Below are 22,890 nucleotides of genomic sequence, written 5' to 3'. Positions count from 1 at the left end.
AAGTCGCGGTTCCGACACTTCGTCACATGGATTTTCATCATTTTCGAGGTGATTTACCCCAAATGTAAAAATAAAACAACACAACTTCATTTGCCTGAGATTCTCAGCAGAAACAGGACGCAGAACATGCATCCTAATCGTTGGATTTGCAATACAATGTACAGCTCACTTTGAGTACGTTACAAGCAAATGTAGCACATGCGCCTCACAGTATTGTGGATCCGGCCCCGCCTGTGTGGAGCTTCCATGTTCTCCCCGTACCTGCGTGGGTTTGCTCCGGGCACTCCGGGTTCCTCCCATCCCAAAAACATGCACGCTGAGTTAATTGATGACTCTAAATTGCCCGTAGGTGTGAATGTGAGTGCGACTGGTTGTTTGTCGATACGTGCCCTGCGATTGTCTGGCGACCGGTTCAGGGTGTACCCCACCTGAATACGGGCATTTCTTTATTTGAGTCTTTTTCACACACACACACACACACACACACACAAAGATTTCTGAAATGATATGGAAGCAAATAGAAACTAGATTTTTAATCTGTCTTTTCCAATGAAAAGCCTTATATCATACATGCATTCAACAAAGTCATTCTAGGAAAACTACTGATACATTAAACACAAGTGATCAAGGCAAGTGGGTATTCGTACAGGTATGCGGCTTTTGAGAGCTTCTATTAGTTTACACATATGATATACATATGCTGCAAATGTTATGATTTGAGAAAAGAAAATGGAAAAAAGAATATCATCAATATCTTTAAGTTCCTTTTCCCAAATTCTGTTCTTTTATGAGTTCATGTTAACTGTAGTGACGTGACTGGTCAAACCCCAAAGCAGACACACTGCATTAAATATCTTTATGACAATCAAGTTCAAAATAACACAATGGTAGCAGAGTGCTACTAATGAGAAGGAAAAATAGTCATACATAACGCACTCAAGAAAAGACAAAGTGCTATTTACAAGTCGGAAAAATAAGTAATGAAAAAGACGAAACAAATCTCTACTACCGAGTGAGGAGAAATAGAAACAAAGTTCAACTCAACTTTATTGGGGGAAAAAAAACACAGCTGTACATAGTATTCAACTTTAAACAATAATCAAAATATTTTCTAATTAAAATACATTTCTTTAAAAACAAACTCCTGTGTCTTCCCAAACTGTTAGCGTCCTACGTTGGCCGCCTGCTATTCCGCAAGCAATCGGTCTGTCGGTGGCCTCAAGGTGTACGCCTCGTGGCGAAGAATCGCTCCCCTCACATTGGCATACGGGAGGCCCAGAGTTTTATTCCCTCTTGTTTCGCAGTCTAACATGTAGTGTGAAGCTGTTCGTAGATAAGAGAAGAGCCAAACTGAAGTCCCCACTGGCCAGCGTGACGGTGCTGGGAAACACCAACTGACAGGAAAAAAAAAAACAAAACAACAAATTCCTCCACTTTGGAAAAGAGTTCCAGAGGGCCCCAGTGAAACTACAAGAAAAGATCTTTATTGTCAGGAATGGTATGAACACTCACCTAATTTGTCCTGTGCATTTAACCCTTCACAGTCGTGAACAAACCGTTTAGGGTAGTGGTGTCGTGCTCCAGGAGGCCACAGCCGTGGTAGCAGTCCACGCTGGGGGCTGGTGGGCTATTGCTGCATCCTCTGTCTTTCTCTCTGGCCACACTTGACAAAGCTGACAAATTCCAAACGTGCCCTACAGCTAAAAAAAAAATCATAAAAACCTCAAAATATGCCATCGATGTACCACTGTAACTAAGATTGAACGCCACTGAATTTACAGGACGTGTTCAAATGGCATGCAGTGTTAAGCAATGTGTGGTATGCAAACCTGTCTGTGCGTGACAATTACAGCAAATTACTGCCTATTTGATTTTTGTCTATTGACCTAACCAAATTAGCCACCCAAACAAACGAAGAAAGAAACATTTTCTGGCCCTATACTTTCTTGTCTGACTACGGCTCTCATTTTGTTTCCAAGGGATTGGCTGGCTTTACAATCAGCCGATCCCTCGTGGATTTGTGGAGGCTATCACCATGGAAACGGTGCTCTCCCACACGTATCTATAGATCCTACTGCTGGATAGAGGCTACAACCAGAGTTGGTGCATTCCCTGCTTCTCTTGTCTGTGGAGAACAAAATTGAGCTAGAGTTGCAGAAGATATCAAATTTGGGTGATATATATACATATACATATATATATATATATATATATATATATATATATATATATATATATATATATATATATATATATGTGTATACAGTGTTCTTGATAAGGTGGAAATGGTAGCATTGTATTCGATTAGTTATAGATATTAAGTGGGTATTTTGTTATCTCGATGTTTCGGTACGTAAGTCGAAATATGTGTGAGAAAGTTGGGAGGGAGGAAAAATCTGCAGTGAGAAGAGGAGAAGGGGGAAGACGCACCCTCATCCTTGTGTCACGGAGACAAATAGCATGTGATGCTAATGACTGGCTAAAGCTTTTGCCCCTGCTGAGAAGAGGCGCTAATAAAGGTGCCATGCAACGCTGTGCTATTCGAGCAGTCACCCAAAATTAGCCAAACGGGAGCCCTCCATCTCCTGCCTCTCCCACAAATGGGCTTTCCTCCCCACAAGTGTTATACCTGCATGTAAGGACCACTTTCTCACAGTGTAATAGAATTTGTTCCATCCCATAATGTTGAGGGTAGCCACTCCATCAAATTTGAAGTGGTCTTTTTTCTTCTTCTTTGATTACTACCTTTCCTGCACCCTCCTCCTTGAGGGTTGAGTTCCCAGGGGCCACAATTTTAAGGGAGGGACACTTCGAGCCAGGGAGCGAGGCACGTTGGTTCAATTTATGATTTGGAATCATTAAGAAGGGTGTCAATTTGATCAATCGAACTTTCCCATCAAATTGTTTGTTCATTTGTGTAGTTGCAACAGCTTGAAGCAGTAGAGGCCCGTGTAGTCAACGTTGGGAAGACTTTGCAAAGGTAGTTGGAAAAGCAACTGTAATTTAATACACATTTTCTCCCAGTCATGTAATAGATTACAATTACATACATTTTGTAATTCAATGATGTCATCTCATGACGTGTAATTAGTTACTCCCCAATTTCTTCAGCCATCATAGCCATTGTGGAAAAACATGCCTATGTTATCGTGTTGTGCCTATCTAAAATCGTATTTCCAATGAATACTTTTCAATGGATTTTTTGACACTGTATTTGTTATCGCGACTAAACAATGTTAACGCCGAGTAGCGTGAGTGGGCTGAGATGTGGCTGTGATGTAGAATGTTGCATCCAAGGTCACACAGTGACAGCACCGGTGAATGTGGGATGGAGCTGTGGAGGCTTCCTGTTGGTTAGTCATCGGTGGGGTTTGGGAGTATTCGGGCAAACATTTCTTTCCCACTTTCATAACAAGCTGACAGCTCAGGGACACATAAGGACACCTGAGACATGAAATGTCCTGTAGGCAACGCAGCGGGATTCAAAGTCATTTATGTAAGATTTTCTGTAGTAGCTTCAAATGGAGCGTGATCATCTGAACTATAAGAGCCAAATACTGCATATGTGAACACTGGGGAGTTGTTGTAAGTGGAATATTAGGGACAGGCAGGTTTTTACTGCATGTTCACTTCATGTTCTGTCAGTGAAAAGCTTATTTTGATTTTGCACAATGGTGACCCCAAACAGTGAAGTCTACTTGACTCCTTTTAGAGATACAATGAACAGCTGAGCTCTGGGTTCATGATTTGCTACCCACTAGCTGAGGCAAATAAAGCAATTCAATGTTTTATGTTTTTCAGCGTAAGTTCAGTCAACCGCAAATATAGGCTTGGCCTTATTGTCATCTGCATCAATGAGGTTGTTAGGTTTTGTGATTGGTGATGATGTTTTGATGTATTTAATTTAATTTGGGTGAAACATGCATGTCGTTACGTAATATAAAAGCTTTACACGTCTACATTCAGATTCCTCTACTCGAGCCCCCTTACCTGTTCTCTCTTGCCTTGGCAGCAGCTAACCTACTGGGTGCTGCCCTTGATTGCTCTTGAGGGTCCGGGAACAGAGGAGCCGCAATGAGTGGCATTTGAATGCGATTTTGAGGTGTTTGGCCAAAAACACTATTGATTGCAGTGCTGCAGCCTGCTCACACACATGCGCACGCACAAACACACGTTGTCCCACTGACCCTCATGCAGCCCTGGGGCATAGGCCTGGCTGTCAGGCAGGGAATGAGTTTCCATGTGGTTTTGGATTAATGAAATAGGGCCCCTGGTTGCAGAGGGAGCCAGAGGGTCAGACCATTAAGGAATCCCTGGGCAGGGTGAGATTGAGCCTGCCAGCGGAATAGACTGATGGACATCCAAAGAACTGGAGAGAGGGAAGGTCGAGGATGGAACACTCAACTAAGTCATGGGACTTTTATAACAACAGGTAACAAGGGGAGGGGGGGGGGGGGGGGGGGGGGGGGAACATCTGAATGATCGTTCAGCAATGAGTGAAAAGTCCATCCATCTATATTTTTTTTTACTGCTTGACCTAAGGCTCGCCAGTGAGCTTGAAGCGTATCCCAGCAGACACTGGGCAAGAGGCGAGTATACGCACATTCAGACCTATGGACACTTTAGAGTCTTTAATTCACCTAACATGTTGTATGTTTTCTGGGGGAATGTGGGAGGAAGCCAGAATACCCACAGAAAACCCACAAAAGCCCAGGCGAACCCATTATGTCTCAACTGTGAGGCACGCATGCAAAACACTGCTTTACAGTGGTGCCCAAAGGGAAGAGTCAGCTCTGTGAAATCAGACATTAGCCACTAGGAAAATTGACGTCTTTTCTCTTTCTCTCTCTCTCTCTCTCTGTATATACCCCCCCCCCCCCCCCCCCCCCCCCACCCCAATATAACGGATAGCGGATAAAATGGACCGTCAGGACTGAACAATGTGTCCGAAAATTGTTTTCATTTGTCACTTAAACTGCCGTTGACAAAGTCTGTTAGTTCCACAATTGGCCGCTGTTGTTTAATGGCGCTGTGGCGTAATGCAGGCAGAGAATAGGACTGACGTATGTCTGGGTCACAGATAAACAACATGACTAGGTCGAATTCCAAAAGAGGTGGCTCTTGTGCCTAAGTGACAGCCTTGATGAATGTGGCACATTGACGTGATGATGATTCTATCTATTGTCCATTATTAGCAGAGCGCAGCGCAGAGAGAGAAAGTGGCATGGTTGCAGTGTTGGAGTCTGGAACATGTTATTTTTGGTACAGTAACAGTTTTTTGTCACGCCATTCGCCTTTGGCAGTGCATTTGGAACTAGGAAGCACATGAATTCCCCGCGGCTCAAGAAAGCGACTCACGTACGATGAGTACTGTACGTCAACAATGTCACCATGACCAAGCACCCTGGCAGGGTAAGTTTGGATCCAGTGTGAAACTTTCAAACTGTCACGTTTCGAAGTCGTATGTGAATTGGATTGGACCCGAGAGCAGACTGAGGCAGCGGGAGTAGATTTTTGAATGGTTTATTGCGGATTGGCTCTGGGAAGGATCTCCAAGGTGAGGTGGTGAACCGTCAGGAAAAGGAGTGAGCAGGAAGCAAGAACATGCGCAGGTGATGAAGCTTGGCGCCGTGGCCGGAGCAGACAGCGAGGTGGGGAAGGCACGGGAGGAACACTGGAGACGGCGGGTCGTCTGTGACTTGTATACCACAAAACCTGGAAGTACGAGCGTCAGCCAGTGAGTCACAGTGTTAATACTCTGGCGAAGGTTTGCTGGACTTGGCAGGCTTAAATGCAGGCGGTAATCAGTGCTGCTTGAAGACAGATGCGCTGCACATGTGATGCTGATTGCTGGGGAACCAGAGGGGGAGAGGGAGAGACAAGGCGCAAGGCGCAGGGCGCCACCCGAGCTCCAAAAGAGGAACTGCAGGGCATGAATCATGACACAAATATTTTCAAGCTTTTTTTTTGTTATAGATTTACAATAAATTTGTACTGTACGGGCATTTTAGCCCACGGAAAAAAATACAAAAATGATAATTTTGTACTGTACACTAACTAGTGTGGGTGCCTATAGCGTCCCAAAAAAAAGTGCATCAATGTGACTATTTCTATGTAGCTATATCGGACGAACCCCCGCCTGTATTAGTCCATTATTATTATTATATCGAGGTTCCACTTTATATATATATATATATATATACATATACGCGGGTTTGCAAGATAATATGGATTTGCCATTAATATTCAGTAGGTACATAAACTTTGATTGGATCGCTGTTCTCCTTCATTTCAATATATAAAACAGCTTTGCTCGAATTGCTGGTAGGCTATATCTCACCATCTATCATCGATTGTATTGCTTAATAGAGTGTGTGTGCGTGTGCGTGTGCGTGTGTGTGGCTAATGCGATCGCTAGCTTGGTTCACAATAAAGTACAACCGTCCGCTGTAAACAAAGTACTGACCAGATACGCTCCCCAGTCTCCAGGTTTGCTCTTTTTTTCGTACGGTCCCGGTAATTGATAGCAGGAGTTATCGAAAAGTTCTGGATGCCCTCAAACAGCGACGATCATTTGATCCTCCATTGCTATGTTGAAGAACTCCAGGACGTTGTATATATTCTCAAAGCCGGTTGGCTGTTGCGACGCAGCGTCACGGGAATTTGTGTTTGTCGACAAAGCGCATGGATGTCAAATTTCAACCTGGTCACAGACTTATTTGGTACCTATGTTATGCATGAAACAGTGGAATAAGAAATGTATTTTGATGGCATGGGACTTAACGGTAACAACATTTTTGTTGACAATGGTCTTTCAAAAACGTTGCTTTTTAACAAAGAAATGCAAGCCTGATGATCACTGTACTGTGGCAAACTGAAATGTGGTGAAATGAATGAAAGGTTGAAAATCGGTTTACTTCCATAGAGTACAGTCAACAAGCGTGTGCCTTTGATTCAGTTCCGACATTTTTTGTGTAAAAGTACAATCGGGCCAGGGGAAGTGTTTGTAAAATAGCAGCCCAGGGATATTTCACAGCCGAGTGAACGTGCCCAAAACGTGTTTAGCTCCGAGCTCGGGAATGGGCTTTATTGGATGGCCAAAAAACTCAGGGCTCATCCTAATTCGGAGTGTGTGGGTTGCTTTTGTTCAAATGTGCCAGATTTGTGCACGCGTGTACACTCTGAGTTGAAGTACATCTGGGAAAACACATTCCGAACTCACATGTATTTTGGTCAGGTAGCCGTTTGGAGCTCGGGGAAGTGCAATCATTTCAGTCCGTGTGGTCGACAGCCACAATATCTTATTAGGATTTGGATTCCTGCTGCAAAAAGGGGCCCAGAGAAATACATTCAAACTATACATGCCTTGGAAAAGATTCCATGAATCCTATTTCATGTTGTCTTTTTCCCTTTTGATCATCATTTCAGACAAGCGGTTGATGTGTGTTGATGTCACAACAAACACGTATCAATCTGCTACAATGTGTTTGCAGAGGATACCGAGTGATTTTGGTTTGCATAAAGAACAAATTGGTTTAACCTGCCACAAACTGAGCTAAACCGCGCGGTTTCGATTAAAACAGAGAGCTCATCGCGTGTAACTGTTTACCATCATTCAGTAAAGTAGTGAAAGATTTCCTTTTTCATCTTTTTCTTGTTGTGATACCCTGTGTTTAATATAGAGCATAGCGCCTGAGCAACGAGACCCCCTGCACACAAAGTGACCATTTGTGTCCAGGTGAGGCTAACAGCTAATGGCGGCGCTCTCTTATCTCTCACTTGCAGTGTGTATGGATGCCCTATGGCCAAGAAGAGAAAGAGTCTAGACAGACAGACCTTGGAGACCTCGCCCAAGAGAAGCACCTACCTAGATGACATGGACAACTCCACAATGGAGGAGTGCTACGAGACAGACGGAACAGAGGAGATGGGCGACAGAGAGGAGGAAGAGGATGGAGCGCTCGAGGAGGACGAGGACGGTGAGGTGGAGGAGGTTGAAGGCTATATGGACTACAACGAAGAGCAAATGGAGCATGAGGAAGGCGAGATGGGAAGAGGGGAGGGTGAGGAAGAGGTAGATGTGGAGGACGAAGAAGCTGAAGAAGAGGAAGAGAGGGTGGAGGAGGAAGAGGAGGAGGAGACAGTGGCTGTGGAGGACTATGAAGAGGGGGAAGAGGAGGAAGGAGAGCAAGGGCAAGGTGAGTAAAAAAAATCCGGATTTTCAAAAAACTTTTTCTCGTGTGCATCATTTGTATATTCATGGTTGTATTTCCATATTTGATGGGCTGCGTGAAGTATTCGGGGCTGGTCGGCAGGATGTCGAAACATTGTTTTGCGTTCGAATGAGGAATGAGATCAGTAGCAACATTCCGGAAGAACAGCATGTCTGTGATCGCTCATTGCTTTGAGTTTTTTCTTTGTATACGATTCATTCATCAATTCATTGACACTATTTTCTCACAATTTCAAAGCTTTTATTCCACTCTTTGGATGCAAAGGAAGCATTTTTTGGAACATTGACTAGTTTCCTTCCATTACAGATAATTCATCTTAAAGGCAGCAGGGACCTCTTTGGCAAATATTCCTGAATCGAATGGCTAATCTTCACGTTTCAACCGTTCTAGGGGCTGCTCAAGGAGAGGAATCCGCAAAGGTTGAATCAAGGCAAGTGACGTTTCACCTTGAATCCAAAAGGCTTCATCAGTTCAGAATTTTGGGAGTGGAACCCCTCCTCTATTTATGCCTTGGTGCATGTGTTCCCTGGGGGTGGTCAACAATAGTGTTTTTGTTGTTGCCCGGTGTGGTTAATAGTGAAACGACCGTCCTTCATAGCAGACTACCAGCTCTTCCTGTTGTTGAATGAGGCGATCTTCGGAGGGAGAGATGTCAGGACGTTGTTACATACAGACGATAGGCAATGTCTCCGGCATCCTCCTCCATTTAGAAAATGGCTTCTCTGAGACCTCTATCAAACCGGCGGCCCCCCCCTATGCAGAATTTGGACATATTGTAGCAATGAGGAATGTCCCTTCCTCTTGAGATGCAACAGCGAACGAACCACCGTGCAGCGGCTGCTTAGTCTCTCCAGTGCAGAGGTCATCACAATCCTCAGTGCGCTGCAGTGCGCTTGCTTCTCTGAATTTGGGAGGGTACACCCTCTTGTTGATCACCCCCAGGGAACACAAAATAGAGGGACTCCACATCTAAAAGTTTGAACTGAAGAAGCCTTTTGGATTAAACATCAAACGTCTTCAACGAGAAAAGTCCAATTGCCTTTTGATTCAACCTTTGCAGATTACCATGACCTGTACGACTGAGAACCTACACACACATAAAGGAGAAGGAATATTCAAATAAATATTAAGAATTGGATCTCAATTAGTTCCCTTCACCATTATCGTATTGTGAAGATATTACAGCTGTTGACATACAAAACAGTGCTGTAATAAATCAATCCATCCATTTTCTACACTGCTTGTCCTCCGAGGGTCACAAGTAACCTGCTGTTTTTGGGTGGGGTCCACCCTGGACCGGTCGGGGCATATATAGACAAATTACTGTTCTCACTTATCGACAACTTAGATTTTAGAGTATTCGTTCACGCTAACGTGCATTTGTGTGGAATACGGAAGAAAGCCAGAGTACCCGAGAAACTCACATAAGTGTTGTGTGGATTCAAACCCAGACCTCCTAACCGCGATCCCACTTTGCTGTTGTAACCAGCACCCTCAAATGATCAAAATAGCTAGTTTTGAGACTGGGATTTGGGAGACTTCTGGCCCATATGTTGCCCTGTGCCAACCCCTCAACCCCCCGTCTTCTATGACGTGCCTAACAACAGATTTGGCAGGTTTCTCTCCAGCAGACTCTGCTTTGCACCCCCGCATCGCGATTGGACCCGACAGTGCCTTCAAGTCCAATTAAGAGTGAGGCGCTGAGGGGGGGGGGGGGGGGGGAGTGTGTGTTAACCCCGCTTGACGCTCAGCTCTCCCCGCCCAAAGTGTCGATGTGGCGCCTGAGCAGCCGTGCTCTTATTTTCTTGCAGACGTGAAAACACCATCGCAGACTGATTCATTCCATCCAACAGCACTGAGACTGGCTCCTCGCCTCCCATGTATTTCACCAGCAAATCTTGAATATACAAACCCCAATACATTTCAGGAGTCATTCGAGCTCCTTCTAATCACTGAGCTCTGTAATAAAAATCTAATTTGGCTGATTGTGATTTAATACCTTACAGGATTTAAATTGGCAGTATTTTCCCATGGCAGTGCAAAGGAAATCTTTCCATATGCATCATTATTATGCTCCACATTCGACCCACGACAGCGGTTCTGGATTGTAGATTCCAATCACATAAACGTAATAGAGGTGACATCCTGGAGCTTCTGCTGTGTTCCTCTGTGGCATGTACATCTCTGTAGCTAATCCAAAGCCAATCATGGCCCGTTTCCTCTCTTAATCTGTTTCACTTCCACATTCCTTTTGTGTACTGTGATTGCTCCTCTAATTGCTTCCCTGTGCCACGTGTCGTACTATCGAAAATTAAACCCCACCGGTGCAGGAGGCTTCTGTTAGAAGGCTTGTACTGTCAAAATATGTGCCTGGTCATTTGTGACTTTTTCCTCCTTAGCTGTGGAACAGCAATATAGCTCTGAGAGTGTCGCATGTCTGTCGCATGTGTGTGTGCGTGCATGCATGCATGTGTCTGTGCCAGACACCAGTTTCACCAAAACACATTTCAGTAGACGCAATTATCATGACACATAGAATTGGTTCAAGAATCGGAATGCCTGAAACTACAGCGCAAGTCAGCCATATTGTGTTGAAATGCTTTTATTTGATCTATTTGGGCAGTTTCAAAAGAGATGATTCCAATTCATGTGATTGTGCTCAGTAAGAAAAGCCCGTACTCCAGTTGCCCAACTCCGCTGTGTGTATAGCATCACCATCATCTGTTCATACTTTCAAAATTGTAGAAAACATAAAATCTGTAAAAAAAAAAAAAAAGAAAAACAACAACATATTTTTTAAAGTAGCTCTTTAATAACAGCAGATGTTTCCAATCTTCTGATTGCATCCAGTCAATGAGTGCACAACTGTACAACCAGTGTAGATACTGTCAAATAAAACACCCAGTTACCAACCTTTGAACTGTATTGATGAGGAAACAATATTTAGGACGTAAAAAATGGCCATTTATTTATTATTGATGTGTTGATTAATGTACACTAGTAAATGCAGCAACTTTCACAAAGAAAGCATCAAAATATTTGTTTCTTTTCCAGCACAGGGGACACAGCTGTCATTGCAAGATGCACTAAGCTGGCTGAACAACCAAAAAGGACTCAAATCACAGTCAAAGTCAATTGTTTTGAACTTTTGACTTTATGTCAATTTTCAGTATTTCTGAATGCATTCACACACACGCACACACACACACACACATATATATATATATATATATATATATGTGCAGCACGGTGGAGACTGGTTAGAGCGTCAGCCTCGCAGTTCTGAGGACCGGGGTTCAATGCCCGGCCCCGCCTGTGTGGAGTTTGCATGTTCTCCCCGTGCCTGCGTGGCTTTTCCCCGGGCAATCCGCTTTCCTCCCACATCCCAAAAACATGCATTCATTGGAGACTCTAAATTGCCCGTAGGTGTGAATGTGAGTGCGAACGATTGTTTGTTTGTTTGTATGTGCCCTGCGATTGGCTGGCAACCGGTCCAGGGTGTACCCCGCCTCCTGCCCAATGATAGCTGGGATAGGCTCCAGCACGCCCGCCACCCTAGTGAGGAGAAGCGGCTCAGAAAATGGATGGATGGATATATATATATATCTATATATATCTATATATATATATATACAACATTTACAGGTAGAGTAGGGAATGGGACTAGGAAGAAACCACTGAAATTTTGTCCGGGCCCCTTCTAAATTGCACAAGTAGCCGCAAACAAAGTCATGTGACAAGGAAGAATCCTAATTTTTTTTCGTAACAAAATCCAACCATCTATCCATTTTCTAAACCGCTGATCCTGTTCCTGAAACCCAGACTACACCCTGGACTGACAATCACTGGGCACATAGAGAGACAGACAACCATTCACAATCATAATTCACACCGTCACCGAATGGGAAACTGAACACACGGTCCCTCCTCGGAGGTTAGGCGATTGAACCATTATAACATCAGAGACCTTAGAAAAATGTAGTATAATAAAATGCATAAAGTATTGTCCTGAATGAAGGAAGTCTAAGTATAATTTTTTGAAAGGCAATTTTGGGTTGTCCTAGTTTGCATGTTTGTTTGTCACAAAATTGTTATCAAGTCAGTTTTATTTACATGGCAGCAATTCACAACAGAAGTTACTGTACATCAAGGCACTTTCCACATTGAGCAGGTCAAGAATCGGAATCATCTTTATTTGCCAAGTCTATCCAAAATAACACAAGGAATGTATCTCCGGTAATTGGAGCCGTTCTAGTACGACAACAGGCAGTCAATTGACAGAGAACACTTTTGGGACATAAAGACATTGAGAAAAAAAACAGTTATCACTGAGCGATAAAGGGTTGCTAGTTATCTGGTAAAGCCGGTACATTTTTTTTGGACAATTGTGCAGAGTCCTCGAGCACTTAGAGCAGTTGGAATGACTAATATTGCAATAGTCCGGTGCGATGACCGTTGTGCAAAGGGCGTCGAGACTTCAAGCGAGTAGTACGATTGTCTGGGACATCGTACTACATGTACTACGTACTACATACATCACACACACATTACATAGATTATGTAAGTACCGTGCACAAATCTTAGGCCAGTGTACATCTGTTTTGTATTAGTAATCCCATAATGATCATAAAAACGAGACTGTTGCGAAGTAGAGCGCAAACTGTAAACTAACCGACGAATGTGATTGAAACCAATTTTAGCAAGTTATTTTGATAGCAAGAACATTTTCTAATCCCTGTATTAGACTGTGATGGTCAAATGAGTCAAATGCTGCATTCAAATCAAACAGGACAAGTACAAAAAGAAGATATTTGAAGCAATGAGGAGGTCGAGATGAGAAAGCCAAGTAACTGTTGCGCAACTGCTTCTTGAGAATCTTGGACAGAAAGGGAGGGTTGGACATTGGTCTGTAATTAGCTCCAATATCTGACTCAACATGAGCTTTTTTTAAGAAGATATTTGATTCCAGGCACTTGAAATTACTGTGTTACATAGCCTGTTAATAAACACCTACTAATCATGTTGAGTACAGCAGTGGCAACCAGTGGCAAGAGTATTTTAAGCAAACAAGTAGGGGTTAGCTCTTAATAGACATTTTGATGAGTTAGTAGAATCAAATTGTACAGGCCAAAAAGAAAAACTAATGGGACAGAAACTGTCCAAGTAGCCTTTTTAGTCATTGCCACTTCATCTACGGCCACTGCATTTGGCTGATGGTCTGTTGCAATTGATGGAAGGAGGTGGTTGATTTTGTCACGAATAGTGAAAATTCTTTTGTCAAAAAGAAAAAGTTTGGAAATTGTAACATGGGTTTCTCTTTTTTTAGTTTGAGTGGTGCAACAGAATCGAGAGTTTCTGGCAGTAGGGTCATTGTACTGCCCAGTGGCTCATCAATTTGAGACTGCCTAGCATTGGAATTGTCTGTTAAAATGATACAAGGCAAAAAGTTGAGGATGGTGGCCTGTTTCTCTCGCAATGTCAAAGTTCATGCACTGCAACTGGGGCAGTGGATTTATTTAGGCTAAAATATTTCTCGGGACTTAGCTAGGTATCAATTGGACAGAATAGATGTATGTTATGGTCAGACGTTGTGGGTAAAGGGACAAGGAAGAATCAATTCAATTTTAGCATAAATATTGCAATTTTTTCCCCACATCACTTTCAACAACATCTCGGTGTTCCTTTTGTTGTGTTTGATTTGATTTCTGTATGTATGTGTGTATTTACCACTTGTATACTCTGCAGGATTGTCCTGTAAGTGGCATCACTGTTCATCTTGTTGGCTTAAAGATGATTATGATTACAGTACACCAGTGACTTCTAGATTTTTGGTGTAAAAAAAAAATCGAGAATTTGCCTTCTCACAGTCTTCTGACTTGGACTGAATTCAACATTGCATTAATGATTCATTTCTAAATGTGAAGTGGCTTCAGTCATAGCGCTTGTGATTGGAATTCCAAATTTCATTAGGGGCAAACAAAGCAGCTTCACGACATTTCCAAGAACATTTATTCCTCGAACAATCTCAAACTGCAATCTAACTTCCTTTATTGATTCAAAAATCAGAACACAAACTGCTGTTAAGGCTCTCAAAGTAAATTATTAGTGGAATTAAATAGTTCCTTATCCAATTTAGAGGGACCAAGCCCAGAAATCGGGTTAAACGGGATGACGGACTGACTGTAAATGAAATTAAAAGATGCTTGTTCTTTCTTTCTAAACAGAGGAGGATCATCCGATGAGCGGTGGTGAGGGCGGTGCTGGAGATGGCAGTGGCGGGAATGCCAGGTCAGGTTCCACAGCGGAGAAGGATGACAACAACAACGACGAGTATGAAAACTATGACGAGCTTGTGGCCAAATCGCTGCTTAATCTGGGCAAGATCGCAGAAGATGCCGCCAACCGGGCAATGACAGAGTCAGAGATGAACAGCAACTCCTCTCACAGTGCTGAGGAAGAAGAAGAGGAGGAGGAGGAGGAGGATGAAGAGGAGGAGGAAGAAGATGAGGAAGAGGAGGAGGAAGAAGAAGAAGAAGAGGAGGAAGAGGAGGAGGAGGAGGACGAGGAAGAAGAAGAAGAAGAAGAAGAAGAGGAAGAGAGCGAGGATACACCAACAGATCATCAACATGATCTGAGTTTGGACGTTCATAGCGACGTGGTTAGAGAGACTGTGGACTCGCTCAAACTCCTGGCACAAGGACACGGTGCTGTCTTGTCAGACAATTTAGAGGGGCAGGACTATGAGGAAGGCATTGCTGTAAATGGAGACTGTTCCCACAACGGCATCGGTCTGCACAACGCTGGTAATGGACTAGGGAAGACCACCGGTAATGGACAATTAGAAAACAGTGATGAGGAAGTTTGTCTAAGCAGTCTGGAGTGCCTACGGAATCAATGCTTCGATCTCGCTCGGAAACTCAGTGAAACGAAGCCCACAGACCGCAACGGGTCATTCCAGCAGAATCATTATCTATGCGGGGACATGAACCAGCAGCCCCAGCATCACGGCTACGGGGAGTTCCAGCATAGCCAGGATGACAGACGAGCGCTCGACAGGAACTATTCAGACATGGACAATCTCTTGAAGCTTGAGGAGCAGCTGAGCCCGCGGTCCAAGGCCTTCGCTAGTTGCGTACAGGGCGACCGGTTTCACCACCGGGACTTCGACGAAGACACGGCATCTGTGACGTCCGACAGGTCAGAGGAAGTGTTTGACATGACAAAGGGCAACCTGTCCCTGTTGGAAAAGGCCATTGCGTTGGAGTCCCAACGTGCGAAGGCGCTGCGTGATAAAATGGAGGCGGAAGCAGCTCGGAGAGACGGAGCGAGGTACGGCCATGACGACCACGGCTCACGGCATGCCTACGGCGTTGAGCGTAAAGGACGACTCCATGATGGAATGAAGAAGATTTTCTATCATAAAGGTGAGTACTTAACAGACATCACCACTAAACACTTTCGTTAGGCACAATCCAATACAAGATGTGTTCAAACAAATGCTACCTTCCTTGTAAAGAAGGTAATCTTGACTTTTGATTAACACTGTCAGACAGGGAATCATTTAACAATATGGTTTAAAATATGAGAAAAACCTCTCAATAATATGATGTAGTTCTGTTCCAGACCACAGTACTGTAATCTACAAAAGCCAGGATGAATATTTATCAGATTAAGCGAGCAAAACATTGCATTTACTGTGAAACGGAAGAGGATGAGCTGAAATGATTACCGGTACAATACAGGTAATTAAGACCATAAGACCACATTACAAAATTCCATCCATCCATTTTCTAAACCACATATCCTATTAGGGTCGTGGGTGATGTAGAGCCTATCCTGGCTGACTTTGGGCGGGGCACCCCCTGGACGACTCACCAGGGCGTCAATTGCAGGGCGTATGTAGGCAAACAACCAATCACACGCACATTTACTCCTTTGTTCGATTTAGATTGTTGAATTAACCTAACATGCATGTTTTTGGAATGCATAAAAAACAAAACCAACAAAAACAGGCAAAGCCCACACAGCCACAATTTGAACTTTGAGGCAGATGTGCTGTGTGCTGCCCATGATAGCATTTTCCAGGAAGTCAATGGAAACAAATGTTTTTTCTACGCAGCAACTTATTGAATGCTCGATTCAACGACATTTTGTATACAGCACTTTTATGATGATCTTATCAGATCGTGTGGGTTTATGTATCATCTCAAATATATATATATGATCTCGGACCGTTCTCTATTGTCCACCCTTGACTGCAGACAGTCGGTAGCCCGCATGCATTCCGGGTTCCCCAATGAAACCCTCGGACAAGCTTTTTGCTGGCAATTTGAAAATTGGAATCTTGGTAGCAGCAGGAGCAGTAGCAGCAGCTTATGTTGTTAAAATAGGCCAGCATGGAAACATCAGAGGGTAGGCTTGTCAGGCATAAGTAATGGCAATCTGCACGGCCTGTTAAGGGCCGTACATTTCATCGCTGGGATGCAGCTTGGGGTAAAGCCTCCTATTTTTAAACCGACTTTTAAGGACTTGTGGACGAGGAAGGCTTGCATCCTTTGCAGAGAATTAATTCATCCATTCCTTTGCTATGCGTACGCCCTACTGTTAGATTCAGATTTTCAGTGAGCCCACAGAAAGACAAACAGCTAAGAACCGGAGAGCGCTACACTCATTTCGGGTGCTTTGAATGCAAGTTCTCCTCTTTCAGTCCAGTCTTTTTACTGCAGTCATATTTTTCCTAATTGGGAAAATGAGTTCTCCCCACACCGCATATTTAGATAAGAGACACAAATAAGATAATATTACAGGATTCTCAGCAGGTATATATCGCAACATAAAGGCCATACAAATGTTCATTTTGAGAGTCTTCCGCAGACTCGGAATAAAGAGTGGAAGGCTGATCATCATCATCTAGATAACAGATCGGCAGTAGCAGACACTCGCTCAGCGGGCTTCCTGTGCGCGGTATATAAAACACAACGTGGTGACGAGATTCCGGGGGAGGGGTAAGGGGGTCAGGGATGAACGCAGTTCGGCAAAAGAAGCATGAGGTTAAGATGAGAATGGAGGAGTATCAGAATGAACGATGAGGAACAACAGGCTCACTGACTGCACATTAATTATCCAGAGATGGTATGGTAATGGCTGCCATTTGCAAGCCACAATCAATATCCCTTCCTTCTAATATGCCTCCCACTCAGAAAAGGCTAGCAACCAAATGTATGTCGAACACTGCATGCAGTTAGAAATGTTGGATTTGGATTTTAGCGCATGCTCACAGCCAGCGCCTCAAAAGAATTCAAATGATGGAAATACTCTTTTACCTCCAAACAAGACAGAATCGGGAAAAAAAAACAGAATAACAACATGCAGCACCCTCCACACACCGGCCGTAGATTTTATTTGGGTGAATGAGTGGGTGTGCGCTGTGTCACCTCTTCTTGATTCTCTTCTCCTTTGTTCTTACTTCAGACCCTCTGGGGTTTTTGTGGGGTTGTCACTTGGTGCCTTAGGAGCTGCAGACTTTCAAACCTTTAATCAGTCTGCCTGTAGCATGCGATAACATCACCACTACCACCCACTCCCTCATATTAATCTCATGTTAGTGCCTGATGAACATTGCATTGGATTTGGGGTGTATAAGCTGATAAAAAGCTTACATTACGAAGGTTAGCAGGTCTTGCAGTCAGGAAGCCTACTGTAGCTGTATTTAAAAACCGAAGCCAATTCAGAATCCTTGACTTCATTTTTCAGTGAGAAAGTCTTAAATATATGGAGAGATGGATATTACTTTTGTGTGACGGTTTCCGTTTATCATCGGAGTTTGGAGGAAATAGTAATGCCTTTGTGCCATGTGTCATATAATCAGGTGTTGAATAGGACACAATTGGAAGAGACAAGACCTTTGTTGCAGGTCACTGAAATTTCTGTTGTGAAGGTTTGGAAATGACCCTCATTTCAGTAAACAAATATGTCAACTTGGGCATCTGCTGACAATGCAATCGTGGATTCATCCCCTGGTTTTTTTGTCGTAGACAGAAAAGCAATACATATTTACTTCAAACGCACACCAAAAGATTTCCATATATATATATATATATATATATATATATATATAAACATTCCGTATCCTTATGTAGAATGCAGATTGATCATTCAATATTTGATTGGCTTTATAATTAATCAGCCCTTATGATATTATTTTGAATTTTAACGACTACAGATCAATATTGTGTGTGGTCAGTTTTGTAATATGATGGTTCAAATCAACTTTTTTAAGTTAATCAACTGGGAAGTATGAGAGGAACATGTATTTTACACCCACCCCGAACAGACCGATTTTAAAGGACCTCTAAAGCTATAACCCATAATTGTTTGGATTTTTGTATTTTATTTTATTTTCACCTAACCTCCTACTAGAGGCGATGACACAATGCTCATTTAGCTATTCAGTTCCTGTATTTGCCAGTACCTCATTGTTTATATTGAGTGAATGCCCTATTCGTTTTCTGCACTGCAAATGACGACACGGAAATGGCACATCTCTTTCTAAACATGGTAAAAATGTTGTAGAATCTCATATAAGGGGCCTAACATGTATTGCCTGTGTCATGTCGAAGCAATGGCTCTGTTCTTTTGTTGTAATGCTGAATTGGAGGTGGCGGGGTGCGGGGTGGGCGTCAAAACCTACGCACTATAGCTTTAACACCCAGGGCAAAGAACAACGATGACACCGTAGATTGGCATGATTAGCCCCAGCCGAACAGTAACGAGAACTCACGTCATTCAAAATGTCAATTCAAATAAAGTATTGTTAAATACTCCAGTAACTGTCAAGGGTTGAAATGTTGAATTGTTCACTATTTCAATGGATGCACAAGGTTAAGATCAGATATTTCTACAAAGAGAAGTCATTTTTTGAAATTTAGCAGACTATGTAGTGACGATAGCACGGTTAGGATGTTGCCAAGAATGCGTAACTAGCAAGCGGGCATTCGACCTCAGCTACTCCCCGTATCCAATCTTGTTTTTTAAACTCAACACAGTGACATCCGAAAAGATGAGAATCCGGGCGAAAGCGACTGACAGAGCACTTGAAAGGAAAATGTGTTCATTTGACCTTCTACTCTCTGCCACTTTAGTTTGGCCATCTCGAGTTGCGCTGTATTAATAAGTACTGTGTTCTCTCCTTCCCACAGATGCTTCCCGCGCAGACAAGAAGGAGAGCCGCTGTCCGACACCGGGCTGTGACGGCACGGGTCACGTGACCGGCTTGTACCCCCACCATCGAAGCCTGTCGGGCTGTCCGCACAAAGACAGAGTGCCCCCGGAAAGTAAGCCATCTGGTCTCACACCGGCACCAGCACTATCTACCCAATCCGTGGCCTTCACCTTCCATGTCACTCCGCATGCCTCCCTGTGATCACTGCTGAGTCGGACTCGCTCTGTGTCTTTGTGTGTTTGCCGGACTGTTTGATAGCGAAGGCCTCCGGCGGCACGTCTCTCGTGACCTTTTGCATGCGGTCGTAGTTTTGTTCGCCGATCGCCTGCTTAGTGTGCCGTGGTGATGAGGTATAAAACGAGGACTTGATCTGTGAAACGCAGAGGTCGGTGAATGTTTTTGCATGAGACTCATCGGCCCGCTTTCTAGACACTGATCACGTCAGATTCATTGTTTGTCACAGCATGTACGACTGCAAGATTCATAGTCATGCCTCTTGGTTTATGAGCAGTATGTTTGCATAAACGAATAGCGATAGAATTCATTTGCACGAAAATCATAGCAGATCTCAGATAGCAGATCACGGAGTTCTTCTTTGTGTTGATAAAGCGCGACGCTGAATTTAGAAGATATTGTGCGTTTGGTTCATAGGTTTGTTAGAACGGTCACACAACAGTAAGGACCTGTTGAATTTTAGTGGCGATACGGTCTGCTTGCATCGGAGGCAATGAACCACTCGATCCACCAAATTGAGCCGTGAGTTGTAGTTGGCACCCACACAGCTGTCGCATACAGACGGTACGGAGAGGTCCGTAGGTACAGTCGATATTTATGCATTTTCCAATCACACATTTAGGATTGTCACCCCGGGTAGAGGTTTTGATTTGTTCATGATGTGCATTACAGCTCGACTTTAGTGGCACATACTCATCCGGAACTCAAATTTGGTGGGAAATATTTCACATTTTTGGAATACAAAAAGGAAACGCATGACTTAACCGTCGTACATTGTTGCGTATTCTCTATTAAGGAAGTAACCTACCGCAACGGTCTACAATTAACTGGCTGCTCTTGTTTATTTATTGGTACACATCAAGTCAAAACATTTCATTCAGAGCACGGACCTTGATAACACTTAGCCCTTCCTCAGCCGTCCGTGTCTCAAAACCTATGGTTTGATTTACATTATTTGCTCAATTAGGATGCGTTGGATAGAAAGGATTGCGCCGTATCTCCAATTGCATTTCTAGTCAAGTGGCAATAAACATTAGAATGAATGGGGAGATTTCACCCTGGCTATTTAGCCTTGCTTACCTCGTGCAAACATCTCCATAAAAGGCAGTTTATGTGTTTTATTAATGGACTCAGTGAAAATCGAGATATCATACGCATGACAGAGAGTGCAATCAAAATAAAAGAGGGTTTTAATAATGGCAAAGAAATTAGTTACCATGACAAAAAGGCTTGTAAAGACCAGCGGCGCCACAGATGACACTTGTTCTGTGGAGCGCAGCGTCTATAATTGGCACCAAAAAAAAACAAAAAACACACACACACACACACACACACAATTCGGAGCACTTGACCATAACACTGATCAAGAGCCTCCAAAGGTACTACGGTCTTTGGGATTGGAATTTTCTCGTGGTGATTGGGCCTCCTTTTGTACGTTTATAGTACAAGCAAAATTCACCGTCTATTCAGCATGTGGGGCCATAGTACACATTTGAATGTGATACAGAACAAGAGCATAGTCATGTCCGGTGTTGATTTAAAAATAGCATTGTTTATCAACTTTTTTGAACAATTTTCAAATGAAATCAACACCTAATGTGATGTCATGCATTCTGTGCATCTATTTTCTATCGCTTAAAGCTTATGGTGTTCAAGGTTGCGGAGAGCTGGAACTATAGATCTATCCCAGCTGACCTCAGCCAAAAGGCGGACTAGACGCCAGTCAATTACAGGGGACACGTAAAGACAGACAGCGATTCACACCATCACTGAGTGGGAATTGAACCCATGCTACCTGCACAGGAGTCAGGCCGGTAAACTAAAATCCCATCAGTGACTGAAATGTAAAGTAAAACACTAGAACATAGGTCTTTTGTTTTTCCTCACAAGCCTGATAGTTAGCTCCCTGGCGGCTAGCTGAAGGAAGCTTTAGTACTGCGGGAGACAGAGTCCGATCTCGCCAACGGGAATGTGAACAACGCAGGAAGTAGCAACAGTGCTTAAGAACCAACACTTGGCACTGAAACACTTTCACACACACTGGACAAAAATACTTCACCATGCGTATATTCATTCTCACATTTGTCTGCTTGCCTTACCATTGCCGTCCATTTTTTTGGGGGGGGGGTATTCTGTGACCACTTGTTACTTTTAAGATGGTATTTAGTTACGACCCATATTTAGGATTTAGGAAAATAAATCGTCCATTATCTCCAAAATAAAACTGAATGTAAGGTATGTATAAATTAGAACGTAGCGGTAGTGGTTTGATCATGTTTTTTTCAAATTGTTGGCAAAAACATCCAATCAGTGTTTTCATGAAGCTTCGTGAAATGAATATTTGCGATAGTCTTATCGTACACAAATAACTCCCATCAATTACAAAGGCATGGCACAATCAGTCTCACTCTGCGATGTGACGTCGCAAATGCGTGAGGTGGTCACGGACGGACCAATCTCACGATAAACGTCATATTGGCATTGGTTTTGCAGAACACGATGTAGTCGGTGGGGTTAAATATGTATTGGTGATGCCAGCGAGAGTTACGAAGAGCTGTGCGCACATCACAAGCTAGTCAATGTCGTGGTTGTATTTCAGAGGCTGACATGCTGCTGCACTGAGTTTGTGGCTTGACTGAACACGTACTGTATGTATGTAAGGTATGTACATTTGAACAAACGCAGTCTTACATGATTATTCAATTCAGAATAGTTGAAATCTGAATTGCAGGGCATCTCAGAATCAACTATTTCTCCCACGCATATGAATTTTACATGGGCAAATGATTGCCTTTCTGACTGTGTAGATCAGGTCTTGAAGTGAATGTCATTACATTGCGAGAGTGTACCTAATGTTGTGGTTGATGAGCGTACGTGACCTTGACTTTGGTTTGGTGCTCAAGGGTTCGGCGTCGAACACATTCCGACAGTTCGGCCTTGTGACATTTTGAAAGGTGACCTGCATCGTCAGCCAATCGCTATCTTCCTGTCAATGTGTGCTCAATAGTCACACACAAACAGACTTGCTTGACTAGTTTCAAGGTAAAGATGACAACACGCCACACGCGCGACCGACGACCTGGAGGGCAAACTCAGCGACAGGCCATTCTCCTTCGCTGTTCGTGCATTTGCTGTGCTGGATAGATGATGTTTTTGAATGCAGTGCTTTCATTTAATTGGGAAGGCTCCTTGGGAAATTCA

The 22,890-nt window shown here is 43.4% G+C and overlaps 1 protein-coding gene and 1 long non-coding RNA gene across 6 annotated transcripts in view; one reads left to right on the top strand and one right to left on the bottom strand.

Moving 5' to 3' along the window:
* The window catches only part of myt1lb (myelin transcription factor 1-like, b), a 120,467-nt gene that overhangs the window by 69,578 nt on the left and 27,999 nt on the right, over positions 1-22,890 (top strand). For all 5 annotated transcript variants that reach the window (XM_061794994.1, XM_061794996.1, XM_061794997.1 and 2 more), the window contains 3 exons: positions 7,786-8,198; positions 14,459-15,658; positions 19,433-19,567. In XM_061794994.1, the coding sequence (XP_061650978.1) occupies positions 7,786-8,198; positions 14,459-15,658; positions 19,433-19,567 (1,748 nt within the window). The remainder of the gene's footprint in view (positions 1-7,785; positions 8,199-14,458; positions 15,659-19,432; positions 19,568-22,890) is intronic.
* On the bottom strand, positions 1,030-6,688 carry LOC133487826 (uncharacterized). The gene is made up of 3 exons (XR_009791463.1): positions 6,467-6,688; positions 1,513-1,700; positions 1,030-1,394 (listed from the first exon to the last, which is right to left on the bottom strand). It is a non-coding gene; the product is annotated as an uncharacterized LOC133487826 (long non-coding RNA).

This window comes from Phyllopteryx taeniolatus, chromosome 13 (genome assembly GCF_024500385.1).
Source record: "Phyllopteryx taeniolatus isolate TA_2022b chromosome 13, UOR_Ptae_1.2, whole genome shotgun sequence".
In the NCBI taxonomy this organism is placed as follows: domain Eukaryota; kingdom Metazoa; phylum Chordata; class Actinopteri; order Syngnathiformes; family Syngnathidae; genus Phyllopteryx; species Phyllopteryx taeniolatus.
The sequence above is the reverse complement of the archived record's forward strand: the minus strand, read 5'-3'. Positions and strand labels throughout refer to the sequence as shown.